This window comes from Penicillium lagena, assembly GCF_028827675.1.
Source record: "Penicillium lagena strain IBT 129212 chromosome Unknown utg000006l_segment0_segment0, whole genome shotgun sequence".
Classification (NCBI taxonomy): domain Eukaryota; kingdom Fungi; phylum Ascomycota; class Eurotiomycetes; order Eurotiales; family Aspergillaceae; genus Penicillium; species Penicillium lagena.
This window is the reverse complement of record NW_026623227.1, coordinates 404,586-424,937: the sequence shown is the minus strand read 5'-3', so window position 1 is coordinate 424,937 and position 20,352 is coordinate 404,586. Positions and strand designations below refer to the sequence as shown.

Sequence of the window (20,352 nt, the reverse complement as noted above, 5' to 3'; positions counted from 1 at the left end):
CTATCTAGTGCTCGGGATGAAATTCAGGGAGCGAGCATGAATTAGGGCCTGGTTAGTATGGGAATAATTTTATAGACTCCAGGAGGTTATTAGGTTGGACAAGGCATATGGGTGGATCTGAGTTGTAGGTAGGGAATGCGTGATTAAAAAAATTGATTGCTTGATGATTGTGCTCTTATTTTTGGCCATTAAATGAATATATAGAAAGAACAAGTTTAGTCCGAGCGATTACGATTCACTCATATATTTGAAACTACTGACATGTACATTGACTGACCAACCATCTAAACCTTCACCTCACGCACCTTTGCCCGGCCTACAAACCAGCTATCATCTCCCTTGGCAGCTGCAGTGCGGAGAGCATGCAGCTCGTCAAGGAAAGCCGGCACAAAACTGCCTGGTCCTCGAACGTACTCCTTAGAAGCGGCGTTCTCAGCTGCAATCTCGTACATAAGAATACCTGATAACACGGCGAGGAGCTTGTCGGACCGGTGGGATGTCAGGAAACAGCCGGAGATGGTACCGATGGCACATCCGGTCTGGTAGATTGTCAATTAGTCTTTGTTTGGGGAGAAAAGAGAGAGAAAGAGGTCTTGAACGTACGCCGGTCACTTGGCCTAGGAGCGGGTGGCCATTCTCCACGGCGATCACCCTCTCCCCATCGCTCAGATAGTCAGTGGCTCCAGTAATAAGAACGACATTACCTGGGGTTGAGTTAGAATAAGTGCTGGGAATGGTATGAAGTTCACTTACGCTCCCGCCGAGCCAGATCCCGAGCCAGCATCGCTTTTTGCTGGTTGTCAAGGGTGCTCGGCCCACTGTCCACACCACGCTGTTGGACCGCACTGCTTCCCCAGATTTGTCGAATTTCGCCCTCATTACCCTTGATCAAATCGAAGTAGCCACCCCGCATCAAGTCGACTACGGCTTTGCGCCGAATATGAGTCGCTGCTGCACCGACTGGATCATAGATCACCGGGTTGCCTCGTTGGTTGTATGCCCTGATTGCCTTTAGATAATTGGAGACGCTCTCGTTTGTCAGCGTTCCCATATTGATGAGAAGTGCGCCATCGAACTGGCATAGATCCGTGGCTTCGTCGCCATATGGTGCCATAATTGGAGATGCGCCGCTGAGAGGAAAGTCAGCGGGTGCAGCGGTAGTGGAGGAAGTATATATTACTCACATGGAGAGAGCAACGTTTGCCACGAAATTGGCCACTACGAAGTTGATCATGCTGTGAACGAGCGGGTGCACTTCCACCATTTTTTGAACGATATGCGGTACCTCCTTCAGCAACGCCTCTGCCTCATTTGCACGCGGGGCATTTGGGGCCAGTGCAAACGGGGCGGGAGTTTTGATCAGCTTGGCGAACTGCTCGGCCGCGGCCTTGGGGTCGTCGGCTGCCATGATAGCACTGACGATGGCGACACCATCAAGGCCCTTCTTGGGCGAGTGCGATTGATACATTACCCGCTGCACGTTGGAATGGTTGATGCCGCCGATGGAGACGGTGCCCACCGAGGGCGAGTCGCTGATGGCATTCAGAATTGCCTGTGTTCCTGCAGTTCCGATCACAGACTTAGTGTTCGTTTTACTATAGGCGATAATCAGTAACCGTTGGATATCCAAGGTTGGTACACATACGTTGGCGTTGCGAACATGGTCCCAACCCCGAGATAATCGGCACCATCGGCGACAGCCTTCTTGGCCTCCTCGATGGACGACGTACTAATTCCAATGATCGCATTCGGAGGAAGAAGTTTCTTTGCGTCCTCGAAATCTGGATTCAGGTGTCAGTATGTTATACACACTTTCAAGGTCAATGGCCACGCACTCATATCATCCTGACCGAGATGAACGCCCTCGGCGCCAATTGCCACCGCCACATCGACCCGGTCATTGATCAGAAGAGGCACCCCATACTTCTGGGTGATGGAATGGAGCTTTCTGGCGGTTTCGACCTGCACTCCCGTGTCGCTGATTTTGTCTCGGTACTGGACCACCGTCACGCCTGGACCCCACATCAGCTGGGATTCCTTTGTCGGAAAGAAACAACCCGATCTCCTCACCTCCTTTGAGAGCCTCCTCCACGACCGTGCACAGATCCCGTCCCTTGAGGATCGCCGCGGTCGAGTCTGTGACCAGATAGAGAGACAGATCCAACGGCATGGTGTGGATTGCCGGTTGATATCGGGAAGAGATACCGATGGTGGGGGCACACAGAGAACGACCGTGCTCGGATTACTGTGCGTGGGCCAGAGCTGCAACGACTTAGAGGTAACAGTGTGAGTTCTTAGACAATTAGAACGAAAGAGCGAGTGTGTGAAATGCTGGAAAGTCCATACAAAGGATGGTCGAAGCGAGCCAGGGCTATCCTCCCGCCGGTGGAGCCAGACACGGTTTGATCTCGTCGGAATGCAGAACAGAGAGGACGACGCAGTTGGAAAGGAACAGGATCTTTCTCCAGGCACTCACGACTGACCATCCCCGTGTCCGAGTCACCAATAATCATATAGTCCCCCCCGAATCATACTGATTTCGCACCAAACACGTTGGAGCCCCAAACCCGTGCCCGCTTAGCTAAGCACATTGCCGGCCGCTTAAAAATCCTTTCCCTTCCACCTGCCCTTCTTTCTCTTTTCTGTTCCCACTTCCCCATTCACCACTCCCAGGCTCATCATCTGTGACGCCTTTTCCATCGCCCTTTGACTGCGTTAACTGTCTCGCACAGTTAGCACTTCACATTCCCCATCACTGACTGTTTCGGCGTCGCCATCATCACTTCCATCAACCACCGTCCGCCACCGGGTTTCCGACTGTTGACTCGGATTCCCTCTGCTGCATCCACGCTCGATCTCACCTGCCAGAGACAGCCACCCCGAGAGACATCTGTTGCCGACTTGTCTATGTATTCGTCCTCCGTCCAAAATTTCGAACATCACCTGCCGCCTAAGCTGCAATCGTTTCGCTCGCCGCCGAAACCTTGCAGTATACATCTCCGTTCTTGTGGCTGAACCCTTGAGGCTGCCCGTTTTCGTTGTGACCTCTCCTTGAGACCAACCGCCCCCAAATCATACAGCCAAAAGCAAAAAAAGAAACTCGACCCGCATGTCTTGTTTCGTCAACAACTTTACAGCCCAAATCCCCTCTCGCTTCCTATCCCGCAAGCCTATCGTTCTCTTCTCGTGAATTTAACTTTCAACCGTCACCATGGCCACCATCAACATTCGTCGGGATGTCACCGATCCCTTCTACCGCTACAAAATGGAGCGCCTGCAATCCAAGATTGAGGGCAAGGGCAATGGTATCAAAACCGTCATTGTCAACTTGAACTCGGTCGCCCAATCCCTCAGCCGACCCGCTTCGTACGTGATCAAGTACTTCGGATTCGAACTCGGTGCTCAGGCCAATGCCAAGCCGACTGATGACCGTTGGATCATCAACGGTGCACACGACGCCCCCAAGCTTCAAGATTACCTGGATGGGTTCATCTCCAAGTATGTACTGTGCAAGAAGTGCAAGAACCCCGAGACCGACGTCATCATCAAGGACGACAAGATCACGCTTGATTGCAAGGCCTGTGGTCAGCGCACCGACGTGGATCCTCGTCTGAAGCTGAGCACTTTCATCGTTCGGAACAACCCCAAGGGAGGGAAGAAAGACAAGAAAGACAAGAAGGCCCGCCGGGAGCGCAACAAGGAGAAATCCACAGCGAACGGAGACAACGATGCCAGCCCGGGTGATAGTAATCATTCCGAGAATGGCGACGAGAACGGAGACTTAGCCCCGGACGCCGACAGTGATGATGAGCTCACTCGCCGCATCAAGTCCGAGGCCAAGGCCATCGAAGCGGATAGCGAGATTGAGGACGATAAATGGGCCGTCGACTTCTCCGAGGAGGCTGTCAAGGCCCGCGCCAGGGACCTTCCATCGGATCTCAAGCGTGCCCTCGTACTGGAAGACGGCGATGACGAAGAGGGAGAAGGCAGCTCGCCCTATGAACAGCTGGGAAGCTGGATCATAAGTACCGCTGAGGAGAATGGCGGTGTGACCAAGGTCAGCGATGTGGACATTTACAAGAAGGCCAAGGAGCTGGGCATCGAGACCAAGCACAAGACTGTCGCTGTTCTGGCCCAGAGTGTGTTCGACGAGAAGATTGTCAAGCAAATCGAGGATCGCGCTCTCTTGCTGAAGAAGATGATCACTTCTGAGCGCCACGAGAAGGCCTTCCTCGGCGGTACTGAGCGCTTCGTCGGCCAGGACCACCCAGCCCTGATCAGCCAGGTGCCCGCTATTCTGCTCGGCTACTATCAGAACGACCTTGTGTCTGAGGAAACCCTCAAGTCATGGGGTGCCAAGGCCAGCAAGAAGTACGTCGACAGCGCTACCAGCAAGAAGGTCCGCAAGGCCGCCCAACCTTTCCTGGAATGGCTGGAGAATGCCGAGAGCGAGGTTGACAGCGAGGAGGATGACGAGTAGAGGGACTGGCAGTTCGAGCTCGAGTCGTTCGACTTCCACGATGCCGATGCCACCAATCTTCCTTATCGCGCAGAATGGTCCATTTCATGGCTGCAGCACCCGTTACATATTCGGACTGGCCCGACTCGATGCATATTCATCCTTCTCTTCATGTTACCGTATCTCAATTTGTTCGTTGACTTTGCTTGCTGTTCTGCTGTTTTTGTTGCCACTACGCTCGTTTTATACATCTTGGCTTGACAAATTTTCGGGTTATATCCTGGTTCTACGCCAGTCTAACTCGGACTATAGCCAATTTAGATAGTTATCTTAGCTAGCTGACAAATCGCCACTCCTTTTGCTGAATTTCTCCCTCTATCATGACATCCCGTAGCGTGAAAAGACCATTTCCATTGTCATGGACGGTAATTCTAGAATCTAAAATACGCCGACTGCAAACGAAACCTTCTCTCCAAAAACCTCCACCGAAAGCCCGTGGCTCGCACCGCTTCCCACAGACACCCGATCTCGAGTAGTCCATCCACCGCGCTGTTTATAGCGATGTTGCGCAAACAGAAACCATGTCAAATCCGCATTCCAGGCCTCCATAGTTTGAATGGCACCCTCCACAGACTGGAGAAGCACAGGATCCTCAGTCTCAGCAGTCTGCTGACCCTGTCGCGTGGAATCGAAGTAATACTCTGCCCCGGCAAACAGCACGATCCACGAAACTACAAATTCGCAGATCTGGTCTCCCACCGCGACGGGTAAACGAACGTATGCGAGTACGGTTAGGAATAATGACAGCAATGCACGCCATACGGTATGGTGTGGTGTGAAGGCTCGGGGACCGGTTGTTCCACCACTTGCGCTTGCAGGAGCGAGGGAGAGGGATGAGAACAGTGCTGTGCTCAATTCTAGAGTAGTCTCGGTAGATGAGGGAAGTGTGCCGCTCCGCTGCTGCTGCTGCTGCTTCTGATGCCGTGCCCGCCGCTCATTCGCCGCTTCAGCATCCTGGCGCACTTTCTCCCACACGCGTCGGTACAAACGCTCCCAGCGTGGGAACTCGGGTTCAATGCGCGAGCCCATGAAATCGCCTGCACCTTTGGCCATTGCTTCAATGACCGAGCAGGCCGCGGTGATGACGAATGTTTCTTCTTGAAAATCATGCTGTTCTGGCTGTGATGTGTTGTCGGTGGCCAAGGTGCGTGGGATGAGGGTCTTTGAGGAGGAGGAGGAGTTGGTTAATGATGACGGGAAAATGATTCGCGTGGCGACTGAGTTCCAGAGGTCGTTGATGAGAGGCAAAAAACTATTTTCGTTTTGTGCGAGAACGGGGAGCACGTCGATGAGCATTGAGAGGAGAGAGCGTCGGAGGTATGGCGATGGGGAGGAGAGGTGTGATGGGATCGATTTGACGATGTGGAGAAGGAGGTTGTGTGTTTTGCTCAATGGCTTTTCGCTGTCTTCGGGCTCTTTTGGTGGTGGTAATGGTTCGTCGGACTCGGCTTGCTGCAGAAGCTCTTCCACAGACTCTGGCTCCTTCGGTGGCTGTTTGTAGGTTTCCGACCAGGGCTGCTTTGGATGTGAGATTTTTCCCTCCGAGTCGGCCAGCTCTTCTTCAGCGTGCTTTGCGCGCTTGGCGTTCCTGTCGCCAATGTCCCTGGCAATAGTAGAGACAGACAGCCGCTGGTACAAGGGCTTGCGACGATTGTAGGGGCTGTTATCTTTGCGGTCATCGATAGTCAACAGGGACTGCTTCTTGGCCCCCTCTTCAACTATGCTGCCCAATGTCTTGAACATCATCTCCACAAGCTTTGGATAACCATGGTAGAGATCCAGGATTCCGAATATTGAGTCGACCAGGTCATCCAGATACGGAACAAGTCGCCCACCACACAGTTTGACCATCATGAACAGAACCTGTGGCGGGTATGGCGACACATCAAACGTGTTAAGCTTGAGGGCCACCGAGTTAACTAGATAATCCACATTCTCGATGATCATTGAACTTGTGTCTGCATAGTTGCACGCAGTCGTCAAAACGTTCAAGCAGGTCATGGCATGCCGTTGGAGATTGGAGTTGCTGGATGCGAGCAGTTGTAGTGTTGGATATAAAGCATCCATGAGCTCAGGCCGGAATACTTCCCCGAGTTGCTGAGCCTGGAGGGCAATGGCCTCTAGTGCTAGCGCTGATATACGCCAGTCTTGAGATGCATCGGCTGACTGTTCGTTCAATATTGTTAGAGAGGTGTAATACAGCTCTTCTATCATACTAGAGCGTGCAGACAGTGAGAGTGGCTGCTCCACATGATCAAGAGAGACAAAGTCGTCAAATCCAGCCGAAAAGTGCGAATTATCTCTTAAGAATGTCAAGGACAGCCAGAATGGAGCAATAATGGATTCATCGGATAAAGCATGCACGCGATTGACGATTGACCTTGTTATATCGCTCCCAGACCCCGAACTGTTGAGCCTGATGATCATCGAGCGTAGGTCTTTCAAAGTTTGTTGCTGGCTCGTGTGACCCATCAATACAGGTGGGAAGCTTTTATTTTCGCCGCCAAGTTGAAGTACCTCAAGGCTGAGATCACTCGGCGACGCCAAAGGTTGCAGGGAATTGTTGCTCTTGATCGCCGCCGCAACACTGTCGCATAACCCCGAAGCCAGGCTACTGGTGAGCAAGTCTGATCCTGACTGAACCTGGGATAAGACTTGAAAGGCTGTGGAGATTTGTCGAACTCCCCATTGTTTCGCTGTTTCATCGTTGCTATGCATGATCCGAGGGAAAGAAGTCAGCCACGTGTGGAGTGATTCTTTGAGGGACTCCAGCACAGGTGGATAGACCGTCGCCAGGTGGACCAGTGTCGTGAATGCTTTATTGGGCGACTGGTCCTCCTGGTCCGCCAGAACCACAACCGTTTGCACCATCAAGGAGATGGCGTCGTCAAGGGTAGCCTGACACTCCTCAATGACCATCAAGCAGAGATTCAATAAAGCGGCTTGCACTTCGGGACGTTCATGACGTCGGACCTGAATGACATTTGCTAATGCCAGTTTGATTTGTGTCGTCGTTGCTTTCAACCAAGACTCATCTAGAACCAGCTTATCATCGTCTGGCGGGATTGAGACGACGCTTTTCGTGGCGGTGGCAACACGGTCATTGAGCACGGCCCGAACCAATTCCGTAAAAATGTCCAGACATGTCTGGAGCAGCTTATACGATCGTCGAGCTTGTGTGGTTGGTTTGAGCACTTTCGTCAGTGCTGAAACAGTACGTGGCATAATACTGGCCAGCACGACGCGATCCGTAATGCGAGTATAAAGAGCGTGCAGGGCTGTGGCAGCTGCCACGCAGACCTCATCCGATCTCTCATCCACCAGACCCTCGAGTAAGATATAAACCGTTTGATCAACAACCGTAGCTGTCCCAATTTCATGGAAAATCGTCTGCTCCGCCACCGGGCCCTCCAGCACATTAAATATCGTCCTCAGACAATCAAACCCGGCAACAGCTAACTCCTCTGATGCTTTTGGTTTTAGAGGTTCCTTCCCATCACCTTGGGTTGGCGAACCTCCAATTATAAGCGTTAACAGTATGATCAACTGCTTGCCTAGTGCTGGAGACAGGCGCTGCTTCCAGCCATCGGCCACCAAGATTTGCAAACAATTCACTGCGGATTCCAGACATCGTGCAGATAACCTCTTCGTATCGTTGAAAATGTGAGTTAGCGGAAAGAAGGCGTACTCTGCTAATTTTTCGTCGAGGGCATTCTTTGCAGCGAGTTGCTTCAGAACGTTGTGTACCGGTTCGACGGCCCGGAGCACCTCCGCTGCTGTGGCTTGATTTCCGCGAAATTTGAGGCCTATAGAGCTGAGTTCGACGCATGGTTCACGCAACTATAGAGAGATTAGAATCCAAGGCTGTGATGATTTGATCGCATCGTAGAATCGCACACCTTGCCGAAGGTTTCCTGGCGCTGAGTGTTGTCCATGGCAACTGGACTCAAGCGCCTGACGGCGATGCAGGTAAATCACTTTTGGCAAACTCCGCCAGCCCACGTTATAAGTCCAGTAATTTGCAAGCCAAGAAAAACATGATCGTGGCTGTTGTGCAAGTTGTTGGTGTGAGAGAGACAGACGTCGATAAACTCGACCGCCGACTCGTTTGTCCCGGCAGTTGAAAGCGGTGGGTAAGGCGGTTCCCCAATTTAGCAAGATAATTAGTCGCGTCAGGTTCGCGTTGCAAGCAAGAACCACGCCCGTTTCTGCCTGGACCAGCGGGTGGACCTTGGACATTCTGTTGATTTCCTCCGCATGCTGACCTGACTGATTGACTGACCTGCTCGCGACTTGCTTATGCGCGCCATCCACAGCTTAGAGCTCGCCGCGCTGATCTCTCCGTCGCGCTCCAGACTGACGGGACAAGGAACCCGATATATCCTCCGCGCAGCCTCGCAGAGTCAAACTGTATCCTCGTTCTCATACTTGGCGGCCTCAAAATCATCATACATCCTATCATCTGATTTGGGACCGCAGCAACATCTACGAACAATGGCAGACGATAAAAGCGGGAAACAAGCTACTCTGGGGTATGTGCGCGACGGCCAGATGACTCTTGGGTGCGTCGATGTTGCTCCATGGCGGGAGGCGCCCAATAGTTTGGATTTGTTTCTGCCACCTCTTATAACTTTGCTAACGTGCTTTCTGCCATTTCCAGACGGTTCTTTGGATCCAACGCCAACCCGAACCAGGCCCCGAAAAAGCAGACCACTTTGTCATTTGGTGGGAAACGGCATAGACCGAGTGGCGATGCAGACAACGAGACGCTTGACGATAAGCAAGAGAATGGGGTTGACTCCATCGGCCCTAACGGAGCGGAGCAAGTAAAGAGTCTGAAGCGAGAGAAGAGTGCAGATGCAGAAAACAGCGATGGAGATGACGTCCAGCCCGTCAAACGACGACGTAAAGCTGCTGGAGATCGCTCTCCTGCTCCAAACCCAAAATTATCTCCCGCAGTAGGATCGAAATCTCCACGGGCGAAAGCGGAGGCATCATCACCACCTCCTGTACTGAAGAAAGCGTCCGGGGAGGAGACTCCTGAACAAGAAGAACAGTTATTGAAGGTGGACGAAGAGGACCAACAATCGACCAGTGAAGAGGAAGAAGAGGCGAAACCTGAATTGAAAAAGAAAGCGATTGAAAAGGTACAAGCCACACTGAAGGGAAGTGGGAAAGACCCATACCCAGACTGGAAGCCAGGCGAACCTGTCCCGTATGCAGCATTGTGCACGACCTTCTCCCTCGTCGAGATGACCACGAAACGGTTGATAATTTCGGCGCACTGTTCCTTGTTTCTCCAGCAGGTTCTGCGCCTGACGCCTCAAGATCTCCTTCCAACCGTTCAACTCATGATCAACAAGCTCGCAGCCGATTATGCTGGAATTGAGTTGGGGATTGGTGAATCACTGATCATGAAAGCGATTGGCGAGAGTACCGGCCGCAGCCTCTCTGTGATCAAGAGTGACCAGCATGAAATCGGAGACCTTGGATTGGTAGCAGCTAAGAGCCGGTCTAACCAGCCAACAATGTTCAAACCAAAGCCATTGACGGTGAGAGGAGTGCACGAGGGACTACTCGGAATTGCCAAAGTTCAAGGTCATGGCTCTCAAGATAAGAAAATCTCGGGAATCAAGAAACTAATGTCTGCTGCTGATGTCGCCACCGCGGGCAAAGGGAGTAAAGGAGTGGACATCACCAAGGACAAAGGCGGTCCCAGTGAAGCAAAATTCATCGTTCGCTTCTTGGAGGGCAAACTGAGATTGGGACTCGCAGAGAAGACCGTGCTTGTTGCTCTTTCCCAAGCTGTGATGGCCCATGAAGCAGCAGTCAAGGGCGAGAAGACTCCGTCTGCAGAGAAGATGGCTGAAGGCGAAGCTGTTCTCAAGACCGTATACAGCGAACTGCCTTCCTACGAAGTCATCATTCCTGCTATCCTAGAACATGGTCTGTTCCAACTGCCCGAAGTATGCAAACTGCAACCGGGAATTCCTCTCAAGCCAATGCTTGCGAAACCCACCAAGTCCATCACTGAGGTACTTGATCGGTTCGAAGGAAAGGAGTTTACCTGCGAATACAAGTACGATGGCGAACGTGCCCAAATTCACTACGTCGCACCCGACTCGATTCACCAATATCCCGGAGCCACGGCCACTCTCCAGAAGGACGCCAAAGGCCTCTGTGCGATTTTCTCTCGCAATTCCGAGGACCTATCTAAGAAGTATCCTGACGTTCTTGGCAGGCTCGACGGCTGGATCAAAAATGACGTCAAGAGCTTCGTTCTCGATTGCGAGACAGTCGCATGGGATACTGTCAACAAGAAAGTACTCCCCTTCCAGCAGCTGATGACCCGTAAACGGAAGGATGTGAAGGCGGAAGATGTAAAAGTCAAGGTGTGCATCTTTGCATTTGATCTGCTTTTCTGCAATGGAGAGGTGAGTTTTCCATCTGTTGTTTTTGTTTCCCTGCTGACCACAACATAGCCCTGCGTCAAGAAATCGCTTCGTGAGCGAAGAGAGCTCATGCACGAATGTTTCCAGCCCGTCGAGGGCGAGTTCCAGTTCGCTCAATTCGGCAACAGCAATGTTCTGGACGAGATTCAAAATCTACTTGAAGAGAGTGTCAAAGCCTCATGCGAAGGGCTGATGGTGAAGATGTTGGATACGGCAGAAAGTGGTTACGAACCCAGCAAACGAAGTCGCAACTGGCTGAAGGTAGGTTCTTTAGGTCTTCGTATCTTCCAGTCACTGACTTGGTTATAGGTCAAGAAAGATTATCTCGCCGGAGTCGGTGACTCCCTCGACCTTGTGGTCCTTGGTGCATACTACGGCCGTGGTAAACGAACCTCGGTCTACGGAGCCTTTCTTCTTGCCGCTTATAACCCCAACACTGAGAAGTACGAGACCATCTGCAACATCGGCACTGGCTTTTCCGAAGCGCGTCTCGAAGAGCTCCACAAAGAGCTTCTGCCCATGGTCATCGACCGGCCGAAACCCTTTTACTCGCATTCCAATGTCCCCAAGGACCAGCCAGATGTCTGGTTTGAGCCAAGACTGGTGTGGGAAGTCAAGACTGCAGACTTGACTCTCAGTCCACGCTACAAGGCTGCCGCTGATGAGTTTGAAGGGACTACCGGCGGTGGGAAAGGTGTTTCTCTCCGGTTTCCTCGCTTTATCAAGTCCCGCGAGGACAAGAAGCCGGAGCAGGCGACCACAACCCGCGCTGTGGCGGAGATGTATCGAAAGCAGGAGGCAGTAGCGAAGGAGACTGCGGGCAAGGGAGGTGTGGATGATGATTTCGAGTACTAAGACGGGAAATGTGTACGAGGTTTGGGTATTCTATCAAATTCATTGCACTTGTTCCATACATAGTCGGTAAACTCACTCTAGTTGCAAGTTATCCTGGGCTTTGGGTTGAACGTATTGCTCAATCCCAAAAAGGTAATCAATAATGGGAGGCTTCAAGCTTGGCACTAGACCCCATCACGAGATTCTTTGTTCGAAACGCGAGGCCAGCCTGAGCTATCGAGACCCTTGCCCTGACTGATAAGAGCTGAAATCCGTGCTGCTAGACTCTCGCCTCCCGTCAGGAATGTAGCACGCGCCCTTGATCTGGAAGCTGCGACCCGCGAGTCGATGTCTGCTACCGCCAACAATCCGCCGGCGCGCGCATTGCGTTATATTCCAAGTTTCAAGCACAATCACACACTATCATCGAGGACTTTTCGAGATTTCATCTTCAGTGCATCTGTGTTTATCGGGGTATGCATGTATCTGGTCGCCAACATGCGCGCAACACTCGAATGGCTCGCCTTCGGATCGGCGGTGGTTTTGGCTGGTGCACTCACTCCGGAGTCTGTCCTGATAATGCTCTCGTTCTTAATTCATGCTAATTTAAAGTCCTTAGAGAGTTGATCGCAGCTCCACGGCGAGGTGAAGCACTCCCTAATCCAGCAGGCGTGAGTCTTCATCCTTCCCTACAGGCTTATACAATCTGTCTAACCATTATCCAGGAGATCGCACTTTTCGAAACATCCCAGTACTCATTCAAAACCCATTCCTCAACGAAAGGGTGGAGTATTATGGATCTGGATACTGGGAGTATCTCGGTTCTTACCGAAGACAGCAATATCGCAGAGATGACCTGGCTAGGGTCGACTCCTTCCGGAGTGCTGTACATCAACGACACTAACACCGAAATCCCTGGGGGTGTTGAACTATGGATTGCGGAAACGTCTGATTTCATCAACTCGTGAGTTTGCTTTCCTCAAAGTCCGATCACCTCCTAATCTCAAATAGTCGGTACAAGGCTGCGTCTCTACCGGCATCGTTTTCGGGGCTGAAGACCGCTGTCGCGGAATCGGGAGATATTCATTTTCTTGTCCATGGACAGTCTTATTCTAACGGCACCGCGTACAACGAGAAGTTGGTGACAGCTTCTCTCAGCTCAGCTCGCATCTACGATAGCATCTACGTGAGGCATTGGGATACCTGGCTTACTCCGACTTTCAACGCCGTATTTTCGGGGGCTTTGAGAAGGACGGACAGCAGGCAACGGGCGACACCACATTACCGCATGCGGGAATCTCTCAAAAATCTGGTCGCGGGTGTCAAGAACCTTGAATCTCCGTCTCCCCCATTCGGCGGCTCGTCTGACTATGATATTTCTCCTAACGGAAAATTGGTTGCTTTCAAGAGTAAAGCTCCGGAGCTACCGCGTGCCAATTATACAGCCTCATACATCTACCTCACTTCTCACGATGGCTCTCATAATCCAGTTGCAATCAATGGACCGCATAGTCCATACCAACCGGCCGGTATTCGAGGGGATTCCAGTGGTCCTGCATTCTCTCCAGACAGCAGTCAGCTTGCATACTTTCAAATGGAAGACATTTCCTACGAGTCGGATCATCGCACGCTTTATGTGTACACCATTGGCTCGCAGGAGACTATTCCTAGTGTCGTCAGGGACTGGGATCGTTCCCCGGACGCAGTCAAATGGACGAGAGATGGTCAGAGCCTCATTGTCAGGTGTGAAGATAAGGCTCGGAGCCACTTGTTTCACGTACCTGTTGATGCACCTGATAGTTTTGTTCCACACAGATTGACAGAGAATGAGTGGGTATCTGCATACTACATGCTGCCTGACGGGGATATGCTGGTAACTGGATCAACCATTTGGAATTCTTGGAAAGTCTTTAGAACGGACCAAGGATCCGGTTTCCCAAAGCTGCTATTCCTGGCAAACGAAGTCGACCCTGCCCTTCGGGGGCTCAGTGCGGCCGATGTGGATGAGTTTTACTTCAAAGGAAGCTGGACTGATGTAAGGCTGTTTATGTCCAGATTGTGTACCACCACTGATTATCTAACAGATTCATTCTTGGATTATATATCCGGCAAACTTCGACAAGACGAGGTCTTACCCACTACTGCTTTTCGTTCATGGTGGCCCACAAGGCTCCTGGGGAAATTCCTGGAGCACGCGATGGAACTACAAGGTCTTCGCGGACCAGGGTTATGTGGTGGTTGCACCCAACCCAACGGGCAGCTCAGGGTTTGGGGACAAGCTAACCGATATGATTCAAAACAACTGGGGTGAGTGAATCCGCTTTATCACCAATACAGTCTAACCATACGTAGGGGGCTATCCCTATGAAGATCTGGTAAGATGTTGGGAGTATGTCCGCGATAACTTCGAGTTTGTCGACACCGATCATGGTGTAGCCGCAGGTGCTAGCTACGGGGGGTTCATGATCAATTGGATCCAAGGAAATCCGCTAGGCCGGAAGTTCAAAGCACTGGTCACCCACGACGGAACGTTTGTAGCAGATGCTAAGATTTCGACTGAGGAGTTATGGTTTATGGAACATGACGTGAGTTTTCTTCTTGCCTTTCTTTATACCTGGCTGCGTCTATTGCCTTACACTCTATCAAGTTTAATGGCACCTTCTGGGCAAACCGATACAACTATCGACGATGGGATCCATCTGCTCCAGAGCACATTCTGCAATTCAGCACGCCCCATCTGATCATCCACAGCTCAAAGGATTACCGGCTTCCTGTAGCTGAGGGTCTTAGTCTGTTCAATGTTTTGCAAGAGCGTGGCGTACCCAGTCGTCTACTCAATTTCCCGGATGAGAACCATTGGTAGGTCTATAGTCTCGTCCAAAAATGTGTCACTAAAAACGGTGCTAACAAAAGGGGCATCATCTAGGGTAACCGACCCTGAGAATAGTCTTGTATGGCACCAGCAGGTTCTTGGCTGGCTGAATAGGTACTCAGGCTTGGAGGAAAGCAATCCTTCTGCCGTCAGTCTCGATGATACTGTTGTTCCGGTCGTGAATTACAATCCTTAGAAAGGGTGACTCTGAAACAAGCTTGGGGGTTTATTTTTCAATGTTAGTTCTCGACAGCCCAGTCTGATTATCAATGTGCATACTCGATATTAGTGAACTGGGCGGTTAGGGCTTCCGTTTGTACTTGATTTTCGTTCTTGTCAATTTCTCATAGACTATAGATAGATCTCGTTGGCTTTTATTCGGTTTTTCAGGCCCCGCGCTTTTAGTTATCCTCCAGTCCTGATGTTGGCGCTCGACTTCAACAATTGTTTCCCCCATTTAAACTGGCGACTAAAACGACGCCGAAAATGGCTCCCCTCTGCAGCTAAATCTTATTGCTCTATCTATTCCATTGGTATCAAAACTATAGTAGTACAGTGGTACAGCTCTGATTGAACGCAAAATGCTGATGTGGCAGGCGCCTAGAAGTTTCTCCATCACCTAGAACCGGACTCGAGCTCAAAGGAGTGTAGATTGTGTATAGTGAGAATCATTTTTATTAACACTTAGCTATGATTTACTGGCCGTTGATGATCGCATTCCAATCTGACAAAAACGGAATCTCCGGCATCAATAGATCCAAAGATTCAGAAACTCTTTGGTCAGGATCAGTAATGTATTCGTGACCCCACTCGGGGAGGATGGATGTATCATGATCTGCTACTGTCGTGCTGGTGGGCCGCGGAATTTCGGCATCTGGAAGAAGCTGGGAAGTAAAATATTCCCCTCCACTGCTGGACAGCTGAACCCGGTTATCTGCGGTGGCCGCAGATAACTGGGCATCCTGTCCCGAGGACCCAGCTTGATGTCGAAGAATCTTGAGAAACTTCCAAATCCTGCCGTGCCCATGCTCATCAGGGCTGGCCACCGGATGACCCTGATGATTCGTTCCGCGAGGGAAAAGCCCTTCAACCAAAGCCCAGGCACGATCTGCCTTGAACCCACAAGGGCTATTACGGAGGCAGCGCAGAACGTAGGCCAAGGCGTACCATTGCGTGTACATGCTGAAGAACCATTTGAACCTCCAAGCAAGACCCTCTTTCAACAACACATGACTGCTTTCCAGCCCGTCACAGGCCAACTTGAAAGACAACCTGAGCACGTCGGGAGTCGCATCATTCTGCGCCTCGTTTTGCTTTCGCATGCAAATCTCCTCTCGTAGTTGCAATACGAACTCCATTTTCTTACAGGCAGTGGTGACATGTTGAATTGCAATGCGCTGTAGATCAGTCGGTGTTTCAAACCCAGGTGAAATACCATATTTAGCTGACAGATATTGGCCAGGGTCTTGAATCACTTTCCGCTTTTCTCTAATATCAAGAAGAGTATCTGCGGAATGCTGCGGTTGAGTGTCAAGGATCGGATGTATCACCCGACACGACTCAGTTTGGATCAGAAAAAAAGACATTTCCGTCCAACCATCAGACTCCGCTGGAAAGTGTGTCATATCTGGATATATTTGATTGTCATTCAAATTCAAGGGAAGCCGTAGTTCCTGGTTCGCGAGATCAACCGTGGGCTGAAACCCTTGATCCTCTGGGGCACGAGAGTCAAGCACACATAGATGCCACCAAAGACGAAGGCGCATCTCTGTCTCAAAAGGCCTTAGTTTGAGAGAGGTACCGTCTCGGTGTAGGCTAATCGATTGGGCGAGCCGGATTACTAGCCCAGTGAGGACCCATACTCTACGACCAAGTTCATGAGCCCGTAAGCAGGTCTGGAGAGATCGTGGTCAGTTAGATAAACCAACCAAGTAGTAATACATGATCGATTTTAGGGCTAGCCTCGGTACTCACCACATAAATTGCGAGAGCCTGTAAGCCCGCTATTTCAGGTCGACTCATGAAATCGGGTGTCACGAGAAGTCGGTCCAAGGCAGTCTGGTAGCGTTTCAAAAGGACCGATTTCTCCCACGGTAGGTCAATAGGCTCGTCACTATCATCATGACAAAGGGCCGTGACGGCGGCGTAATAGATGGCAAATGTCAACGCCACCGTTGACGGTTGTGCAGATCTGGGGTCCAGAATCGTTGCCACAACAGCAGACTGTACTGTCGGTATATGCAAGATTTTAAGGACAGGATCGACCGATTTGACGTACACATCCCATAACCGGAGGGCTAGTTGGGAATCAGGATAGAAATCCAATGGCTCGGAGTCCCTGTCTAGAGGAGCATAAGCACCCGGCTGCGTAGGAGGTCTGTGGTACGCTGTTGTATTCACCCGAAGGTGCGAAGGCGCTGCTTCCGAGCCAATAGATTCCTGGTAAATGCGTCATATATTAGCTTTTTCGGGTTATGTATGGTCTCTTCGTAGAGGGAAGAAAAATCGGAACAGCCTTAAAAATCAATCTAGGCTTACCTCTTGTAGCAATGGCTCGATATCAGAGTTGTTCAATAATATCTCCCATGTTGATTTGTTTGGGGGTCTGTTGGATGGACGCTGACTAGCAGTTTCAATTGCATTGACACTTGCACTAGGTCGAGCCTGGATTTGAATTTCGGACTCGGCACGACCACCACCATCATCGACTGCAGATCCCGTAGTGGCTTCGCTACTCTCAGCAAAACGTGAGAGCAAGATTTCCAGTCGTTTCAGACAGTTGGTGATGTCTCGAAGAGTAGGGGTTTTTGTGCCGAGTCTGGGTCCCTCGTGGGATACACGCAGGTCATACCATACCTCGAACAATTGGTGCAAGGCACTTCACGGTCACAGCGGACCTTTCGCTGATGACAGCCTTCACAGGACCGCGCCCCTGGTCTGTAAGTCCGTGGGACCGATATCCGGGATGGGCGTGCTGTCTCATCGTCATCGGCGGAGGAGGCAGACCGTTTTGGAGCTCTAACCATGGCAAATTGATGTTCGATACTATTCACTGCTCAGAAACCGGGGGCAAAAAAGGAGTTTGATTCTAGCAGGACAATGTTGGAGACCATGCTGTCAGCGGGCTTCTCGGCTTCTCGGAACCGAGATGTCCGAACTGAGGTGGAGTGGGTCGGTTCAGTCGCATTCTTACACTCGCACATCTCGCTCTCAGCGATACCGTAGTCGGCCCAAGACGGCCAGGTTGGCATTCTGTACCCTATTGCGTGCCATACCCGTAACTAGTCCATCACAAGAACAAGCCGCCTTGGGTCTCGACCGCGCCTGCTCCGTCCATGACCATCATGGCGCTCTCTGCCTTGCGTTGAATGCTGTGGCAGATCAGGACTTGGAGCATCTTTGGGACTGGCTCTTGGGTGTCCATTCTGTGAAGCTATGGCTCGATCGTGGTGGGCAGCAAGGTCGATCTCATGTAGAGAATCGAAGATCAAACGACAATCGGCCGAAGCTGTCGCATTAGAGCGGAGGGAAGGCAGGGTGGTGAATTTGGTTTGTTCGGCCTCTCGGAGTCCCATGATCCGGGGTGCCGACTGGTGAGTGTCACTGTGTTGGAGGGCGGCATATATAAGTCCTCCGTTGCGTGGTCCTCGTCGTCCAGCACAGGACAAGATTCTGTTGCGCGTACCAAACTTGATATCGACACCGTTGTTCGACTCGCAAGGCCCCTAATCGACATCACCATGGAGAAGAATCATCCTGGCGTTGCCTTTGCCCCAGGCACAGACTCCAGAGCCGATCTGCAACACGAAGGGCAGCTTGCATTCAAAGAGACCACTGTGCCTGCGGTGCGTTTCTGGATGGTTAGCGTCGGGTAAGTCTGCCCTAGATATTCAAACACCCACGGGACAAATTACTCAACGTCTTCAAAAATATACTTCAGAGTCTGTCTTGGGCTCTTCCTCTCCGTCATAGATACCTCCATCGTCGCCACTAGCATCTATAGCATCGGTGTCGAATTCCAAGACGTCCGCCGCGTCAACTGGGTCGTCTTGGCCTACACGCTTGCCTATCTTGGCTGCGCTGTGACCTTTACTCGCGTCTCCGATGTGGTGGGCAGGCGGAACGCCTTTGTCGCTGCCTATATTCTCTTCTTCGCTTTTTCCCTGGGATGTGGTTTTGCGCAAAGCCTGGACCAGCTCATCGCTTGCCGGACTTTGCAGGGGATAGGCGGCTCTGGTAGGCGATGGTTAATTGTCCAAGGCCGTGGCCGTACTGATTTTGACCAGGCCTTTACTCTCTTCCCATGATAATCTTGCCCGAGTTGTGTCCCGAGAATCTTCGGCAATATATAGGCAGCATAATCGGCCTAGTCATCGCCGGGTCGGGAGCCCTTGGGCCTATTCTGGGAGGTATCTTGACGCACTACGCCACCTGGAGATGGGTCTTTTGGATAAAGTATGTTTCCGATCAAGCTTCCTCATTTGCAGCATCGATATGTCATTGACGCTTGATAGTGGGCCCATTGGTTTCGTCTCCTTGATCATCTTCTTTCTCTCTTGGCCGAAAGCCGAACACTTGCCTTCAACAACGAGACGATCTTGGAAGGAATTCGATTATGTCGGCTCCTTTCTTATCATCGCTGCGGCTGTTCTGATCGTCTTCTCCTTCCAGAGTGTGGGTGAGTCTCCAGGCACGACATGGGGCACCGCCATCTTCATCGCGCCCTTGACCGTCGGCATTGTCCTCTGGCTGGCCCTCCTAGCTTGGGAATACTTGGCCGGACGGGTCTTTGAGGGTCGCATCGTACCCACCTTTCCCATCGGCCTCTTCCGCAACAGAGCATACGCGGCCGCTGCGATCTCCACACTATGCCTTGGCTATCCCTATTTCATAATCACCTACGCCTTTCCGCTCAGGGCCCAAGTCGTGGACGACAAAAGCCCGTTGTTGGCGGGTATCATGCTGCTCCCCATGTTGGGCTCCACAGCTGTGGGAAGCGTACTCGCGGGAGTTTTGAGCAAGACCAAGAACTATCTTTTCGAGACAATGCTCGTTGGTGCTTGCCTGATGACTCTTGGGGTCGGACTACTTACCATCGTTCACGATGCCGGTGACGATGCCAAGGCACTCGCTTTCATTGTCTTCGCCGGTCTTGGGTTTGGATTGAACGTCGCGTCGGCAACGATGCTCGCCTCGTTTGAAGTACCCATCATAGACTATGGTAACTTTCATCGACGCCCTCCCAAATCTGTCAAGCTATTGGGGCTAATCAAACGCAGCACCCGCGCAGGGCATTATAGCACAACTGAGAATCCTTGGGGGTAGCATGGGCATCTCCACCTCGACCGTCTTCCTGAACACCAAAACCAGTGAACTGCTCTCGGGGCTTCTGACGCCACAAGAACAGGCCACACTCGGTCGCGGCGGAGCGCCGCTTTCGTCGGAGCAGCGCAGTGCAGTGCACCGAGCCTTCTCGGAAGCTTTCCACAACGACATGGTGGCTGCAGCGGCGGTATCAGGGGCGGCTGTCTTGGTGGTCCTCGGCGCATATCGCCGCGGGCGGATGCTTGTGGCGGATCAGAAGAGGAGTCGGGTCCAGGAGGAGATAGCGCGCAGATCGGGACAGTATAAAACTTCTGGGCGTGATTCGGCGTTGCAGGCATGATCGCATGGGT

At 51.6% G+C, this 20,352-nt stretch overlaps 8 protein-coding genes across 8 annotated transcripts; 4 read left to right on the top strand and 4 right to left on the bottom strand.

The window, feature by feature from the left end:
• Positions 1–284: 284 nt before the first annotated feature.
• Positions 285–2,170, bottom strand: N7510_008314 (bifunctional hydroxyethylthiazole kinase/thiamine-phosphate diphosphorylase; the record flags this gene model as incomplete). The annotated part of the gene is made up of 7 exons (XM_056980239.1): positions 285–539; positions 604–704; positions 754–1,130; positions 1,185–1,595; positions 1,646–1,781; positions 1,836–2,012; positions 2,071–2,170. The coding sequence occupies 7 exons, from the start codon at positions 2,168–2,170 to the stop codon at positions 285–287; spliced, it is 1,557 nt and encodes a 518-aa protein (XP_056830448.1).
• Positions 2,171–3,211: 1,041 nt separating this feature from the next.
• On the top strand, positions 3,212–4,480 carry N7510_008313 (translation initiation factor eIF5; the record flags this gene model as incomplete). Its single annotated transcript, XM_056980238.1, has 1 exon — positions 3,212–4,480. One exon carries the CDS (start codon positions 3,212–3,214, stop codon positions 4,478–4,480), a length of 1,269 nt encoding a protein of 422 aa, XP_056830447.1.
• A 417-nt stretch (positions 4,481–4,897) lies between these two features.
• Positions 4,898–8,454, bottom strand: N7510_008312 (uncharacterized protein; the record flags this gene model as incomplete). The annotated part of the gene is made up of 2 exons (XM_056980237.1): positions 4,898–8,359; positions 8,419–8,454. The coding sequence occupies 2 exons, from the start codon at positions 8,452–8,454 to the stop codon at positions 4,898–4,900; spliced, it is 3,498 nt and encodes a 1,165-aa protein (XP_056830446.1).
• A 364-nt stretch (positions 8,455–8,818) lies between these two features.
• On the top strand, positions 8,819–11,826 carry N7510_008311 (DNA ligase (ATP) CDC9; the record flags this gene model as incomplete). The annotated part of the gene is made up of 4 exons (XM_056980236.1): positions 8,819–9,081; positions 9,180–10,953; positions 11,002–11,232; positions 11,281–11,826. The coding sequence occupies 4 exons, from the start codon at positions 8,819–8,821 to the stop codon at positions 11,824–11,826; spliced, it is 2,814 nt and encodes a 937-aa protein (XP_056830445.1).
• Positions 11,827–12,153: 327 nt separating this feature from the next.
• dppV (dipeptidyl peptidase DppV) lies at positions 12,154–14,873 on the top strand (the record flags this gene model as incomplete). Its single annotated transcript, XM_056980235.1, has 7 exons — positions 12,154–12,355; positions 12,427–12,769; positions 12,817–13,840; positions 13,890–14,112; positions 14,158–14,390; positions 14,453–14,664; positions 14,732–14,873. The coding sequence occupies 7 exons, from the start codon at positions 12,154–12,156 to the stop codon at positions 14,871–14,873; spliced, it is 2,379 nt and encodes a 792-aa protein (XP_056830444.1).
• A 499-nt stretch (positions 14,874–15,372) lies between these two features.
• N7510_008309 (Zn(II)2Cys6 transcription factor) lies at positions 15,373–17,703 on the bottom strand (the record flags this gene model as incomplete). The annotated part of the gene is made up of 4 exons (XM_056980234.1): positions 15,373–16,572; positions 16,652–17,116; positions 17,216–17,413; positions 17,455–17,703. 4 exons carry the CDS (start codon positions 17,701–17,703, stop codon positions 15,373–15,375), a joined length of 2,112 nt encoding a protein of 703 aa, XP_056830443.1.
• A 30-nt stretch (positions 17,704–17,733) lies between these two features.
• N7510_008308 (uncharacterized protein) lies at positions 17,734–18,101 on the bottom strand (the record flags this gene model as incomplete). Its single annotated transcript, XM_056980233.1, has 2 exons — positions 17,734–17,929; positions 17,977–18,101. The coding sequence occupies 2 exons, from the start codon at positions 18,099–18,101 to the stop codon at positions 17,734–17,736; spliced, it is 321 nt and encodes a 106-aa protein (XP_056830442.1).
• A 316-nt stretch (positions 18,102–18,417) lies between these two features.
• Positions 18,418–20,342, top strand: N7510_008307 (uncharacterized protein; the record flags this gene model as incomplete). Its single annotated transcript, XM_056980232.1, has 5 exons — positions 18,418–18,548; positions 18,618–18,913; positions 18,964–19,132; positions 19,192–19,898; positions 19,957–20,342. The coding sequence occupies 5 exons, from the start codon at positions 18,418–18,420 to the stop codon at positions 20,340–20,342; spliced, it is 1,689 nt and encodes a 562-aa protein (XP_056830441.1).
• Positions 20,343–20,352: the final 10 nt, after the last annotated feature.